Source organism: Paramacrobiotus metropolitanus, unplaced genomic scaffold (genome assembly GCF_019649055.1).
Source record: "Paramacrobiotus metropolitanus isolate TYO unplaced genomic scaffold, Prichtersi_v1.0 Parri_scaffold0000107, whole genome shotgun sequence".
Lineage (NCBI taxonomy): Eukaryota > Metazoa > Tardigrada > Eutardigrada > Parachela > Macrobiotidae > Paramacrobiotus > Paramacrobiotus metropolitanus.
The window spans coordinates 171,870-187,707 of record NW_026570327.1 but is presented as its reverse complement, the minus strand read 5'-3'; the positions used below and the strand labels follow the sequence as shown (position 1 = coordinate 187,707).

Sequence of the window (15,838 nt, the reverse complement as noted above, 5' to 3'; positions counted from 1 at the left end):
ACAGTGCTCAAAACCTTCGACTTTTGTTTCGGAGTCCTTCTTACTTTTCCCTTAATTTTTCTCTGACCCTGCGCCTGCCTGCGGTATTTCACTTTGCTTCCTTTATGGATTCTTATTTCAATAATTATAATTATCAAGAGAGAACGTCCAGTTACTATGCATAAATCAACTTTTCTTCTATCTGTGTACGCGTATAACCGGAAACTTGGGCAGTCGTAAAAGCTGTGTTGGCAAAATGACATCATAAACACTGTACTCGCACTCGCACTGTACATTTCCATTTAATTTTTGTTACGCCTTGAAAGTTAAAACAAACGATGCTCTAGAGGCCGTTTCCATGTACAGAACCACGTGTTGTCTTCGCATTTACAGAAATTAAGGATAACGTCAACGAATTTAACTTACAGTATGTTTAAAAATGTCATGGTTATTTGATTGTTAAACCTTCCATTGATTTGAAATTGTAGCTTAGCGAAGCTCTGATAATTTTAAAATCAGGGATTCGAATATTTTGGTGCAATATTGATCTGTTCGATTCTGCTTTTAGTAAGCGATTTTAAACTGCTGGTTTAAAGACCTCGGAAATTCGGAATGCGCAGTGCATGTTTGAGGCGATGAGATAGATAATCGTCGTGTTTCCGTTCGCCGCCATTCAGTGCAAAGGCAGCATGTTGAAGATTCAGATGGTTCATCTCGATTTAGGGCCGCTAGATGGCGCGACTAACGCGTAGTAACATTAAAGTCAGGGACATTACTGCAGAGCTGGCGCCACCTATCGGCCTGCGATAGCTCCAAAGCCATAGCGTTTAACGTGAGGACTTTTCAGGCGAAAGCGTTATAAGCTAGTTGTGTGGATCTCCGCAGAAAACGATGCGATCTGGGAAGGTTTTATGCAATTAATTTTGAAGGCAAAGTAAGCTTTGACTTGATCACACCGGTCACCAACAGATTGGTCGCTGGTCATTTCCGAAATACGGCTGCTTTTCAAGGCGTATGCCGTTCTTTTTGTGTATCTTGAAATTTTGACAGCCCATTCGGTACAGCGAATATTTATTTTTGCCCTATTCATCCATCTGTCATTGTAACTTTATTTTAATGTAATTTACCATAAAATTCTGGATTATTGTTGTCGTGATCTGATGTGAAATCAGTCGGTATGTTTATCTGGAGTGGTAGTAGTGATTTTCACTTTAGATTGACGATTTACAGTGTGAATTTAGGTTTTTCCTTCAAAATGACGACTTTTGTCATGTTCCTACAGGGTATTATCAAACTTTTTCAGCCATGCCTCCGCGGCGCTCGGGGAAGAACAGCCGTTCTTCTCGTAAAGACAAGCGCGCCAAGCCAAAAGAGGATGTTGTGGAGGATGAGCAGGATTATCAGTCAGATGAGGACAGTAATCCTGTCCCCGTGACATCCAAACGGAAAAGCCGTCGCAGTAAGAAATCCAACCCGAAACCTGTGCCTGTCGTCACCAGTCATCGGAAACGGCGTAAACGCCATGCCTCGGAGAGTTCGGACGATGATGATCATGCCTCCGACTACGGGAACGATTCCAGCGATGATAACTCCAGTTCCGAAGAGGAAGACGTGGAGTTTACCGTGGCCGCCGACGCGGATGAGGACGATGACTACGAGGAAACGGAGTCGGTGGGCGAAGAAAATCTGAAGAAACGGACATATATCCCGCGCGATCGTGATCCCGTGTACATTCAGGAGCGGGATTTTGACCCCTTGACCCTCCCTCCGTCATCGGAAGACCTGGTGATCCCTAACGATGTCGTCCTGCAGGCGTTCGGGGTGTATGAAATCCTGCGACGCCTGACGAATTGCGTGCAGCTGACCGTCTTCCGGATTGAGGATTTCTGCTGTGCCCTGCTAGCGGAAGAAAGCTCGCAGTTATTATGTGAAATCTTTGCCTCTGTGATTCGCTTACTGGTGCGCGAGAATGAGCATGTCGGCTCGTGGTTGGCGCCGCATGACGAGAAGGATTCCGTGCAGTTGGCCATTGTCTGCATGGATAATCTGACCTGGCCGGAGCTGCTACGGTCATTTTTACAGACCTCCCCCGAATACGCCCCGGCCCTGAAAGTGGTCGAGCAGAGCCAGTTTCCCTGTGTGCCCGCCAAGGAGAAACTGGTGGTGTTGGAGGTGTTGTGTAGTGTGCTGTTGCGGCTGCCCGGCGTAGTACGGAACGCCCTCAATCCCGATGCCATGATCCTGGATGATTCGCAGCATGAAGATGTCTGCCGCAGCTGCCGGACGACGGGCACGATGGTCTGCTGCAGTGCATGCCCCGCAGTTTATCATTTATTCTGCCTGTCGCCGCCTTTAAAGGAGGCTCCGGAATGGGATTGGTTTTGTACTCTTTGCAGACACAACCAGCAGGTACGACAACAGAAAATTTCCTTAACATTTTGTGGTATGGTCAGCAGTGTCCTGTTGCATCCATATTGCACACTTTATCCCAGTGTTATTTCCCAGTATTATGCTCAATCATAGCAACCGCTTTGTCTGATCCTAAAAAAATTTGAACTGCCTATTTTTTTGCGAAATCGCCAGCATACTGGTTTTTGTATTTCTTAAATTATATTGCTGACGCAAAATATTGCACATCTTTTCTGCGGATTGTATATTGCATTTCATGCCTACAACATTTAACCTGTCAGTAAAGCTAGGAATAATATTTTTAAGGGGCTGCGTAAAAAATTTATGTAAATTTGAATATGCATTCTAGGTTACGGGAGTGCTGGAATGTGTCACCGAGACGGAAAAGCAGAATTTTTGCCTGCGCTACGAGCCCCTGGGACTGGATCGGCACGGGCGGCGCTTTGCCTTTATCGCCCGACGTTTACTCATGTGAGCTGTGAAATTTTCAGGTTATGATTTTCTTTCACTGATGAAAGTGTTTCTATATTAGATATGCCGAAGACGAATCCTTCGTTTCGTATTATACGACTGCTGAGCAGTTCGATGAGGTTAAGGCACTACTGGATCCTGTTGATTTGGAAAAGGAACTGTGCGAATCCCTCGCAGAACTGGATGGCGAAATACGTCAACATATGGATATAACATCTAAACTAACGAAAACCTTTGCCAAAGGTCGTCCAACTTATTTGGATAAAGCTGATGGTAAAAAAGATTTTCATTTTCTGTAGGGAATCTTCTTCAGTAATTTTTGAATATCAAAATTCTAGCTGATATTCGAAAGAAACAAGAAGAAAAAGAGGAGCAGCTCCGGAAGGAAGAGGAAAGTAAGGATATCGAGATGGCCGAAGTGGATGAGAAACCAAAAGAGGAGGAAACCCTGACGAATGGTCCCATACCAGAAGGCGTGAAAGAGGAAGAAGGTATATAACGCCTCTGTTGCCTCAGGTGTTGGTTGAGATTGTAATGCTGATCTTAGACTATTTATATCATCAGGTCCTCGTGTTGCCACTCGAACTCGAACAGGTGCTATTGTTCCGAGATCCTACGCCGATACACCACTCAATCACAAAATAAAAGAACCGAGCGTAATTCCTCCGCCATGCAGTAGTGATCCCAAGTTGACCTTTGATCTGTCAAAAGTTGTTGGTGTTTTATACAAACTGGGCGTGGAAGGAACATTCCGGATTTATAAAAATTACCATAACAGTCCACTCGGCCTGCCGGCCCAGGGCAAGAAGCCAGAAGATAAGCGCTCACGGGAAAAGCTGTTCGCTATGAAGTTTTCCTTGCCGGGAGAAAAACAGACTCCGTGGGATTTCCGGTGGAATGGCCTGACCACGGGACTCTGCAAAACTATGGTGCCGACATTGCGCGCTACATTGTTGGAAATGGAGAAGAATATTCATCCATCCTTTTATCATCCTCATTGGGCAACGTACCGTGCGGAATGGGTCAAAGCGCTGGAAAAGGTAGAGAAACCAGAGGAGTTAGCCGTGGCTCTCTCCAGGTTCGAAACCTCTTGTAAACCAGTGGTATTCGTACCGGCCTGGCACGAAACTCTAGGTGAGGCATCTGGTTTGAAATTAGTCATGACTGAACCCGAATTCATGACCACGTACTGAAATTAGGGAAACTGTATTGTGGAAATTAGGGAAACTGTATTGAAAACAAACTGAAATTATTTGGCAGTCCGTTATTTGTCGTTGTAGGATGCCTTAAGTGGGGAAAATTTGCCAATATTGACAAAGAAGAACCCAGAGCCCGTCGTCGTGATGATGAAGAGATCATAAGTCGGTCTGCGAAAAAAGCCTACGTGAATTTCGTTCAGGGTGTACAACATCAGGTGCGACATATTAAAATTTTTTTTCTTTAGCATAGATAATTTGCATCGTTGAATTGTTTAGATATGGAAACATAAAGGTGAAGAATTTCGTCTTTCCGGTCGGGGTGGGGTTTTCTGGTGGAGTAGTCGGTATACGGAAGAACCGGAAGCGCCCTGTGTCCCGAACAAAGCCGTACCTGACGACAACGTGGAGGAGGATGTACTGGATATATCAGCGGCTTTTGCATCGGACTCCAAATTTTATCCGGTTGACGATGTTCTCAAAGATCAGTTAAAGAAGACTCTACAGACTACGGATCGTCTGAGAAATATGGAGCCATACGTTGCCCCATCGACTGCGAATGAAAAAAAGGAGAGTTGTCTAACCATCACGACCGATGGGCCCGTGAAAACGGAAGCTCTTGAAAACGTTGAGCCTTCGAAGTCAAATGGACAGAAAGATGTGGTTCTGCTTAATGGGCAAGCAACCGAAGAAGAAAAGCGAATTATGAAGGAAGGCGGTCCCGCCGCAGTTGCCGCTGAGGAGAAGAAGGACAACACTCCTGGAAAAGCAGCTGTGGCGCCGGTTGCGTTAAACACGGCTGGAATTGTCAACCTGAACAATCCGAAGAACGTCACATACAAAGCAATGTTGCCGGCACTGTTGCGTATGGTGAAGGAAGAAAACCTGCTTGACTTCTTCCGTGTTTCGCATACCGACTTCATGGTGTTGGCTCTCAATGCCGGACTGAGCGAGGTATGACGTAAAGTAGTTGATCAGACCGCTTGAGCCGCTTTTTATGTTAAAACTGCCTTATGTATTGCAGCTACCCGGTTTCAAGTACGATTACAAAACGGCCCAGTATTGGGAATATCCTCATTTCCCGCGCCCCAACACCCGTACCATCTGGCGATTTCGAACATATGCCATCAAAAACTGGGGAGGTGTGGCATTGCAGATGAAGATGTTGCATGCCGCCTTGCGCTGGGAAGATTTGCACAATAAGGGGCTGGCTGGTATGAGCGGTTGGTTAATGATCAATGATTGTAGTTAATCACAGTTTGGATTCTTTAATTGTATTGTTTTAGGCGGGAAAAAGATCTTAAAAGATGACTCTGGCACCTGCACGTCCGAAATTATCCAAAAACGCTCCAGTGCTCGATTCTCGGATTTTCCGCGATGTGAATATTTGGTTAGGCGGGAAGTTGTGCCTTTTCGAGAGGGAAATCAGAAAAGTACGTAGTAGGAAGTATTCAAGTTAGCATGTGTTGATGACCAAGCGAATCAACTATTATTATGCGAAATATATATATGCTGCAGTGGTTGCAAGTAAGTCACCTGCCTGGCATGGTGTTACTGCAAAAGAAAAAAATTTAAGAAATGTTATAAGCATTAGGTAAAATGACCGATTAGGAAGAGCTCAAAAGATAATTGTACTGTTTTTTCATAGATTTGTTGAAGTCGACGCCTGGTCGTGAGGGACTACGAGAACGTAAACTGGAACAACCGAAGTTCAGAGAACCATTCACGCAGGAAATATGGGTCGGAGAAGAGGCAGTGGATTTGTGGGAAATTCGATCTTTTTACGATCGCATCGAACATCCTCCACCCGAACCGCCTAAACCCGTCATCAAACAAATAGCGCCGATTAAGTATTCGAGCAACAACCGCAGCCCGCCAGCTACCCCGGTCGCCAGTGGTCAGAAGCTAAGTCAACATAATTTGCTTAAATCCACCACGGACGTCGGAACAACACCTGTACAGGTTGTTGTGGGAAATCGAACATATCTCATACAACCAAACTTTGTTGGTTAGTTTAATTCAGACTGTTTCAAAATTTGCGGACTATATGGAGCGTTGCCTTTATATTCTGTTTAGGTCGGATGCAGCAAATTGTGTACCAGTTTAAATCCGGTGCGAAAATCACTCCGGCTACTCCAGCCGCGGCTGAATCTGCTTCTACTCCTGCAGAGCCAGTTGAACCGGCCAGTAACGAAAGCGAATCAGAGAAATCAGAAACGTCAACTTTACCCGCGGATCTGCAGAACAGTATGATGATATAGAATTCCGAATTCTGGCTGCCTCTGCTTATCATCTTGTGATTTTTAGTTATGGAACAAATTAAAAGTGGAACGCTAACACAAGAAGCGCTGAACAAACTGCAAATTTCTTACAAGGACGGTGTGCAGCCAAAGTCTCGCGGTAAAGCGAAGGAAGCCGCTCAGGCTGCGGATGCTGCTCAGACGGTGATGGATGCTGTTGTAATTGCTGCGAATGATCGGATAAATAAACGAACGCTGCAATTGCGGAAACTGTTGACTAACCGCATCATGCACGTTAAGAGTGTCTACCGGAAATCGCAGAATAATATGCACGCAACCGCGCTGCAGGCACTTGTGGTAAGGATTTCTCATGAACAAGTTGGATGTTAAGTTTTGTAGTAGTAACACATTAATATTATTTTGATTTAAATATGTTGACAGAGAGTGCATCCGCACCTATTCCCGGACTTGCCTGTGCGTCCGAGAGCCATGTCTTCTACACCTGGTACTGGTTCGCCTAAGAAACGTCGGGGAAGATATAAGAAAAAACAGCGCGACGAGGTCAAGGTGACCACACCGACACCACCCGTTGCGGACGAAACTGGTCTAATTATCACGGACGAGTCGACACCAGAAGACAAAAAGGTCTTCTCCAGTCCGGACGAAGCGAAGGTACCCCGAGCGAAAATGATTTCAACTGGTCCAAAGATAGAAGAGAAAGAGGTAATTCCCAAAATTCCCAAGAAACGTGGACGTCCTTCCAAAGCGGAGAAGCTGCAGAAGGCTGCGGAAGAAGCCGAGAAGGAGCGATTACAAGCCGAAGCCGCGCAGAAAGCGGCTGAAGAAGCGGCGGCACTGGCTGCTGCGACCGCCGCTGTCGAACCAACCGTACCTCCGCTATCTCGTTCTGCATCTCCCGTCAAACGAGAGACCTCGCTTTTGGAAGGAGAAACCCCAGTGGAAGAGGGCGAAAAGAAGAAGAACAAGAAGAGAAAACGGGAAAAGGAAAAGAAGAAGAAAGCGAAAAAGCGCAAGGATAAAGAACGTGATGACGCCGAAGAAGTTATAAGTGAAAAGAAAGAGAAGAAAGATAAAAAAGAAAAGAAGGACAAAAAGGATAAGAAAGAAAAGAAGCGAAAGCGAAAGAAGCAGAAGACCGAAGAGGAGGCAACAGAGCCTGCTACGGAGGAGGTGTTGAAAGTGGAGATTACCGAGGAGCCGGTCCAAGAGGTGGTTGAACCGATTGTGGTTGAGAAGAAGAAAAGCAAGAAGCGTAAGCGAGACAGTGATGCGGCCGTTCCGGCGACACCGGTGGTGGCGCCTCCGGAAATCACATCTCCACCGCCCAAGAAGCGGAAGGCGAACAGGAGTTCGAAAGAATTGCATTGCTATTGTCAGACTCCCTATGATAAAAAGAAGTGAGTGGATTAGGAATCAGCCGTGAAGGTTGTGATGAGATTATACTGTTATTTTTGTTACAGGTTTTATGTCTGCTGTGATCGGTGTGATAAATGGTTTCATGGAGACTGCGTCGGCGAAAAACAGGGCGATCCTAAACTGGACGAGAATCCTTGGTATTGTCCTACTTGCCGAGCGCAAACTGCTCCCGCCACTCCTCAGCAGCCTCCTGCGGAAACGAAGCGGAAAGGGAAGAGCTCCAAGAAGAAGAAACAGAAGACAGAACCTGTGGCTGATACTCCTGTTGTTGTGGCGGAAAATCCCACCCCCGTTAAATCCACTCAAAAGAAATCCAAGTCCAAGAAGGCTGCCGTGAAACTGACAGTTAAACTACCTCGCAGTCCATCGCCCGTGAATTTCCAAGATTTGGAGCGATCGATGTCAGCCCCTACACCAGCACCGTTGCCCGCTCCTCCCGTGAATGCTAATATTGATTTCAATCTACCACCAGCTCTTCCCATGCCTCCGATTATTTTGCGGTTAAATAAGGTGTCTAAGAAGTCCGCTGGAGCAAAGGAACCTCCAGCGATTCCGAAAGAGCCGTCGGCGCCTCCAAAAGAGCCTTCAGTGCCTCCAAAGGAGCCTACAGCGCTTCCGAAGGAGAAGTTATCAAAGAAATCTCATGGTGTTGTCAAGAAAATACGCGTGCCTAAGATTCAGAATAAAGTGGATGGATGTGTGGCAGTGAACACTGAAACCGCGGTATTGGATCTGCCGGAAACGGTGGCTGAGCCAGAACCTGCGCCTGTTAATACTGTGATGACTGCGCCGCCACCTGAGGAGAAGGAACCTATTCGTAATGGACGGCAGAAAATGATCCGAGAGCCAGGGAAAAAGGAGCAAGGACAACGGTACTGCTTCTGCCAGGAATTGTACGATCCCGCTAAGTAAGTTAATTTTTCGGAACTGCACGAGCCCGTCACGCAAATTAGTTAGTGGATGCTGATTTTTTTAATAACACAAAGGGAAAGAGAAATACATTTCTCAAGGCCATATTCTATTAATATTTAGACATTAACCTTTTGCACGAAACTGGTCTATGTTTAGCATGATTTCTGTTGTGCTAACAGGGGATACCGGAAGTTCATTAAGTGCGAACGCTGCCGTGAATGGTATCATCCGCGTTGTGTTGGTCGAACATCGAAGCAGGTTCTACGGCGCTATGTGTGTGATGGATGTTTGAAGAAAACCGAGTTTAAAGATTCACTCTTTCGTGAACTGACGGAAGCGGATATTGAGAAACTAGAAAAAATCCTTGCTCAACTGAAGAGTCTCCCCCAAGCCAGTTTCTTTCTGTCACCGGTTAAAGAGGAAGAGGCGCCTAATTACTATCGGGTCATTCGTGAACCAATGGGTAAGTGTTTGACCTACTTTTATAAGTAGGTACTACAACGTAAGAAAATAAAAATGTTATGTTTTTACTGGGGTTTTTTGTATGGTAGATCTGGGAACGGTTTCGGAAAAGCTGCAGAACCGTCAGTATCGCTTCCTCCAGGAATTTCTCTATGACTGTGGATTGATTTTTGATAATGCGCGCACTTTCAATCGAGAGAATACAATTTATTATCAGTATGCTGACATTATGGAGGATGAATTTATCCGCAAAACCACTCCGTTTCGGCTGAGTAAAGCGCCGCAGAAGGGCAAATGAAGCAGTCAGTCGATCTCTATTATCAGGGCTGCTGGATCTTGGAAGGGTGCACTCTTTTCTCTCGAAACCCAGTCAGCGGTATTTTGTTGCATAAACAGTGCTTTGATGGGGATGATATTCATAACATGTACCATATTTGTTTTATAATCTCAACGGATATTTTTTTGTTTGGTATTGTTCCTTAGATGTTTTTGTTTGAAATCCGCGGCTTGATTGTTACCGATTTAACGGGAAATTGTTTGGGCAGTTGGTTTCCCTCTTTTTTTGCTGTGACGTTCAGAATCGTGATCATGGGATTACAATAAACTTAAAGAATGAACTACCCGTCTTGCTCATAATTCTAGTAAATTTTGAGTTTTCTGTCTGGAAGACTGGAAGTCAACGTACAGTACTTAAATCCTGATAAACCTTTGCAGCAATGCAATTAACAATAAACCACAAAGAAAGCAAACGAACCTTTTCGATTACTGAACAAATGTTTCTTTTATGAGAGAAGCACGCTACACTAGTGCAGCAAACGATGTGCCGAGAATGCCGACTTTATAAAGGAATTCCTTGGTTGGACGCGGATAGAAGGGCAGCGCCTTTCCTGTTTGCAAATCGTACACGAGATATTCGGCGCCTTTGAAGAAGAAGGCTAAACTGTCCGCCCGGAAGACCAGGTCGAAATCGCCGGGTCCGCTGGAGAAGCGTCGCAGATCCGCCCACTTCGTGCTGGTGTACACGTTTTCGCAGTCAACCGCCTTCACCGTGACGTCATCCAGTCGGCAGTACTGGGATCCCACGAAAACACCGTATCCTTGCAGAAATTGGGGGTTATAATATTTGTTGCCCAGCGCTTCGAAAAGGCCGCTCACTGTTTTGTCTCCCAGCCATGACCCCGTTTTCAAATCGTACAAGCGGATTTTCTCATCGTAGACATCTGCACCGTATCGGTATGGAACAAACGCTAACTGATTGCTATTGACAACGAACGCGAATTTCACCGGTTCCGGAATGGACCATTTGCTCTGGATGTACGCACGCGGCTTGGCTCGCAACGTCTTTAATATCTCTGACTCTGAAGAAAGCCATACTCGTATCAGAATGTTAAAAAAGGACAACCGAGTAAGTCGAGCTTTACATGGTACGCACTACGCTGTATAGCCTATTTGTAACGGGGAAGCCACGCTATTTTTTGTGTTCTTCTTTAGTTGCAGTATACTAGTAATAATACTGCAATGTTAATTTATCTGTTTTCACTTACCACATATTTTGAAACATAAGTCTCTCTCATCTTGAGTGGCCGGGTTGACATAACAGTAAGGTGTGGTGTTGTAATACGTCGGTCCGTGATCTCCCCAACAGCGAATCGATGGATCGCTGGATGGGCTTCCAGCACATGGCATGCCTTCAGCACTCGTAAATCTCGGTCCTTTATAATTGAAGATCTCCAGCTTACAGCCCTGGCTCTGGTCGCGAAGGCATCCATCAACTTCATTAAAGCATGCACCGTGATCATCTGTAAGAACAGCAACGTAACGACTCAGCTGTTTCCGTATAAGGAATGTGTGTGCCATGTGGAATGTATGTACTTTCAGATTATCAGCAACTTAAGGAACATACCGCAGTCTGGAAGATCAATTGCCCATCCAGGTATGCGGTCCTTGCACAAGGGCATGTTTTTATATGTACAACTCTTGTCTTTCTTCACGCAGTAACCAGGATCATCTGGATCCGTAGTCGCATATCCACCTAAAAGAAAGGTCACGGTGAGCTGCATGTAGACGCGCGATGTGCATGCGTGATGCGGGCGTGCAAATTTAACTTTTTTAAAAATTTTTAAGCTATACATGTAAGTATATGAAGCACAGAGACCGAACGGATTTAATAGCCGGTGCACTGGACTTACAGTCTTTGAAGCAGTACTCCCATCGGACACTTTTATCCATTGTGTAGCACCACGGTCCATCATCCTTATCAGGATTGCGGCAGTAATTATTACTGCCCAATTGGTGGTTGTAGCTGTACTGGGGAGTGTTAACATCCCACTGTTGACATGTTCTCCCGGACAGAGTTGTACTCTTGGTGCCGCTGTAGGCTGTCAAATTCTTGCACTTGGGAATCTTCAGACGATAACAGTCCACACCCGGAACAGTACAGCTGTCTCCTCCAAGTGGATTACCATCGAATGAGCTTTGCCGACCGGCATCCGTGATAAACCCGCCTGAAGGAAATCAAAGGTCAAATTCATCTGCCAATCTCTACGCGAGCAGGTATTATTTATATTCGCAGTAGAAGTAAGCCCACAGTACAGATAGTGCGTCGCAGTGTCTGCATGCCGGGGTTTGTGTTTCCCTAAATTAATTGCAATTTTTTGTAGTTTTCATCGCTAAATTGAGAGTCTTGAAAGAGTCTGTGTCTTCAAACTGTTACCTTTAAATCAGCTGCAGATGTGCATACACATATAATGATTAAACGTACACGAGATTTTCACCACACGGCGGTAATCTTCGTTTCTCAGAAGAAAAAGCAATAAAGTGTGTACCAGCGGAAGTCCCGAGTTTAGGCATTCGCTTAATGGACGCAGTGAGCATGCCACCTCACTAGCGGCCACAGCAGAGAGATTCCCACAAGTAAAGTAGGTTTAATCAGCGATTGCCTTAGTGCAACTGTACATCTCATGTACTAGTTGCTCCTGGTACTTCATCCAAGGCACGTTTTAAATGTTTTATACTTACTCAGATCTATCGTCCGGTAGGTGTAGGCCGAGACCACATAAACTAGTCCGTCCACGGGATTCTGGAAAGCACTGAGGAGGGCTGTGTCTTCGTAGCGTTCCAACGGCGCTTTGAACCATCGCAGTAAGCAGGAGGCGTACGCTTCCGTAGCCAGCTCCTGTATGAAATACTGCGTGGCCTGCATTTGGAACTCCCGATCACTCCATCCATGATTGTGCTGCAATTCATGTTCCAGTGTCCAGTAAGGATCCTTCATCCAACCGGATAAGTAGTCGTTGACACGGCCGGCGGCTATCGATGCCCAGGCTCCGGTCCATTTCCGCTCCGGCCGCGGGTCATCGTAACCCAATTTCGCCAGACCGCCACCACTGGCGTTTAGCTTCTGTGGAAAGGTTACCAGATAGGTGTCGGCTTTCCGGTCGTAATCGGACAGTCGTCCATGCCGAACGGGGTCGCTTTGCGTCATCCGATAGCCCAACATCCACAAACGGTATTTCGGCAGGTGGAACAGTATCCGAAAGTCCGAAACGAGTCGGGCGAAAACTTGCTTTTCTTTTGCTGTTACACTGAGAAATTTCGGGTCATCGGTAGCCTGTCGACCGTAGCCGATCAGTACGATCGAATACCATGGAAATGGAAAAATAACCTGCGCAAACGAAATTGCTTCAATAATATGTTTTCTGCTTATACAGTAGAGCTATTTTTCAAGCACCAAATTAATGTCGCTACGGCTTTTCATCTGAATCAAGCCTGACAATACGAGCATTTAAGTGATTTTCATAAACATCGCGTACGAGTACGCAATGGACAATAAAAAACTGACCTTTACGGTATCGATATCCGCAACGCTCGTCAAACCCGGAATAGCCGTCTGATACTGATACACGGTCCAGTCGTTGATCGGACCCGGAACAATGACGTCGATGGGCGCTTTTTCGGTTGTCCTGAAGAGAATTCGGCAACGCAGCTCGGTTAAAGCCCGGGGTGACCAGTTATTGATGGTCAGTGTAAAGGTCTGTCCCGACTGTTGCACAGTAACGCTAATGTTGAGGGGGCTGGTGTAATCGTCAGGGAAAAGGTTATTAACGTCCAGTTGACCATCCTGCCACTTTTTTGTTTTAATTATAGTCAGGGCCGGATTCGGAGGCGCCGTGGGGCACTGCTGAGCTACAAATACAACATTTATAGTGTGCATGAACTTTTAATGCGTCTCATACAGTATGGTTGTATTGTAGGATAATATGACTACGTCACAGGAAAATGAAAAAGATAACAGGTAAACGGCGTACCGTCACATCGAGCAAAGCAGTACTCCCAACTTGTTTCGGTATAACACCATGGCGCATCGTCTCCGCTGGGATTTCGGCAGTTGTTATGATTCCCTCCGCAGAGTATTTAGTTAGCGACCAGTTCTTGCAGGGCAATCCGCTAAATGTTGTCGTCTTCGTACCGGTGTACTTATTCAATTGACAAATAGGACTACCGGCTTTGGCGCACTGGTCGCCCTCACTCACACAGGTTAGCTTGTCCGCTAATTAAATAAAATTGCAGATTTTAATGTCAGTTTACTAATCAACGGATATGTACTGATGCAGCTGCAGTACTGTAAGTGCGGTATCGTATCAGTTTTGAATTAAAAAAAGTCATAGTATTATTATATTCGATGAGCGTCTACTGTAACCAAAAACGAGCCAAAAGGATGTAGAAGCCACCACACAAAAGCCATCCAATTTTTCCATGCCCACATTGTTACCTACTTGGACAATCTGGGTAACAGTAGCCCCATCTTTCACTCGTGTCTGTGGTGTAACACCACGGACCATCTGAGCCATCTGGATTAGCGCAGAAATTATGGGTACCCACTTCGGGAAATCGACTGTTGCTCCACGATTGGCAAGTCTTGCCGCTGACGGTGGTCGATTTGTTGGTTACAATGCCTTTACTTTGGCACAAACCGGTCTTCTGGTATGCACAATTATTGGTCTGATCCAAGCACTGATAGTTTGCTGTAAATAAAATTGTATGTCAGTTCACTGAGTTGCCGGTTCACAGTTTTAAAAGGCGTTTTTACGTTTTTCGCAAGAACTCCTGAAGAGCGTTGCGGTTCCCGATGGCAAAGCCGTTGACGTCCATCGTTTGGCATGTGTGACGGTGACACTTTCGTTTCCATAGAGGACACAGTCCAGTGTGCCGGCGTAGTATCCAATGAACGAGCAGCGAAAATCATACAGCTCCAGTGCGTAACGACAAGCGACTTTGCATTCATCCTGCGAATACTGCTTCAACCATATCTGCGCCGGAGAGGGACTGACTGATGTCAAACTGTCAAAGCATGATACGTCCGGTGCTGCAATGTCAGAAGGGATAAAATGTTTATAAAATTGCGATAACTCTGAAGTGGATATGTGATTACTTGCAGCGACATAGGCGCTGGCCAGCGTCAGTGCGGCAACGAAAGATCTGAAAAAAACGAGAGTTCAGAAGATAATTTATTCTGGTAAGTGATAAACGTGACTGGTAAGTGATCACCTTCAGCCTTAAGGCCAAAGGTGACCAAAATACGGTGGGCCTCCGTTACGGAGTTATTATGGTTATTCGGGTTGTACATCTGCAGTGTACTTCAGTTTACACGAGTGTTCAAAGGCACAGGTTTACCTAATTCGCTGTATTTATCATCCTGCCAATAGTCTTACCGATGACAGACAGTTTTCATGCTGCCAGTGTTCTTACGGAAACTGCTACCACCTAATTACCTGATTAATTTTGTACTTGCCTGATGAAACTTAAAACTGTAGACTAACTTAATAGTCTTAGAAATACCTGCAGATAATCCCGACAGCCATTTGGTGTTGCCGTTTTGGTGTTAGGCGCGCATCCAGTTCCAGTTTATACTTACAACTATAGGCCTATTATTGCCGCCTACAGCGCACGCACAGTCGTTTATATGCCATAAACCCAAGAAAACTACCAGTAGCTACATTGGCGACCGGTATACCAACTGGCATGTATCCAAGCCCATTTGTAACTTCAGTGGTTATACATTACACTAACATACCGCGAACAATATTATTATGTATGGTTATTAAGTAGTTTTATGGCAAACTGTGAAATGAAGATGTTGTGCCAAAGCACAGATGGAAATTTACTGACCTCAACGTCCCGACCCTACAAAGGCAGTTGTTGTCCGTGGTCCAACAACCGATCTGTGGTTCACCTGGCCCTGGTTTTTCGTACAGCAGTTACATCCCGTAATGTTTCATGACTTACTCGTAAGAAGTGGATTTGATGATAAGTGTGTTATACTTTTGCACTTCGTTCATAAATTCTTTGCCCAGGCCTGGATTGCCGGTTTTCACTGATCGACACTGGAGAAAGCAATTGCGGTAGAAGTACATATAGCATTGATGAATGACACTTTAAAAGGACATCTAAAAGTTATGTCGCTGGTACAGTACATACAATATACAAATATAAGAAATACGAGTACTGTATACAAACAGTATATATATTTATGTATTTTATAACTAAAAATATTTACTTACATCGAAGTAGATTCTTTTATCTAAATAACAGGGTTATGGACCAGGTTTGAAACAGTATAATTATACACATCAGTATTACTATAGGAGTACGCGTACGAATTTTAGTGCCACAGTGTGCGCGTTGTAAAACAGTCATCTCGAGACCGATTAATGTTCTCTCAGAAAAAACCCA

General features: G+C 45.3%; 2 protein-coding genes across 4 annotated transcripts; one reads left to right on the top strand and one right to left on the bottom strand.

Annotated features, from left to right (window-relative positions):
• The first annotated feature begins 735 nt into the window (after window positions 1–735).
• LOC129597652 (nucleosome-remodeling factor subunit BPTF-like) lies at window positions 736–9,723 on the top strand. Of its 3 annotated transcripts, none has more exons than XM_055495288.1 (17): window positions 736–1,154; window positions 1,283–2,388; window positions 2,738–2,859; window positions 2,921–3,132; window positions 3,198–3,350; window positions 3,424–3,993; window positions 4,140–4,273; window positions 4,335–5,009; window positions 5,080–5,278; window positions 5,342–5,488; window positions 5,704–6,063; window positions 6,132–6,302; window positions 6,363–6,652; window positions 6,737–7,713; window positions 7,777–8,640; window positions 8,824–9,107; window positions 9,196–9,723. In XM_055495288.1, the coding sequence occupies exons 2-17, from the start codon at window positions 1,285–1,287 to the stop codon at window positions 9,402–9,404; spliced, it is 6,471 nt and encodes a 2,156-aa protein (XP_055351263.1). In that variant the 5' UTR covers window positions 736–1,154; window positions 1,283–1,284; the 3' UTR covers window positions 9,405–9,723. The 3 variants fall into 3 exon arrangements, with proteins under 3 accessions (XP_055351263.1, XP_055351264.1, XP_055351262.1); XM_055495289.1 differs by having other exon boundaries at window positions 1,262–2,388; window positions 5,080–5,269; XM_055495287.1 differs by having other exon boundaries at window positions 1,262–2,388.
• Window positions 9,657–15,721, bottom strand: LOC129597655 (uncharacterized). Its single transcript, XM_055495293.1, has 13 exons — window positions 15,667–15,721; window positions 15,275–15,489; window positions 14,945–15,043; window positions 14,538–14,584; window positions 14,196–14,471; window positions 13,882–14,130; window positions 13,414–13,655; window positions 12,948–13,291; window positions 12,125–12,770; window positions 11,296–11,610; window positions 11,010–11,138; window positions 10,651–10,905; window positions 9,657–10,464 (listed from the first exon to the last, which is right to left on the bottom strand). The coding sequence occupies exons 9-13, from the start codon at window positions 12,603–12,605 to the stop codon at window positions 9,905–9,907; spliced, it is 1,740 nt and encodes a 579-aa protein (XP_055351268.1). The 5' UTR covers window positions 12,606–12,770; window positions 12,948–13,291; window positions 13,414–13,655; window positions 13,882–14,130; window positions 14,196–14,471; window positions 14,538–14,584; window positions 14,945–15,043; window positions 15,275–15,489; window positions 15,667–15,721; the 3' UTR covers window positions 9,657–9,904.
• Window positions 15,722–15,838: the final 117 nt, after the last annotated feature.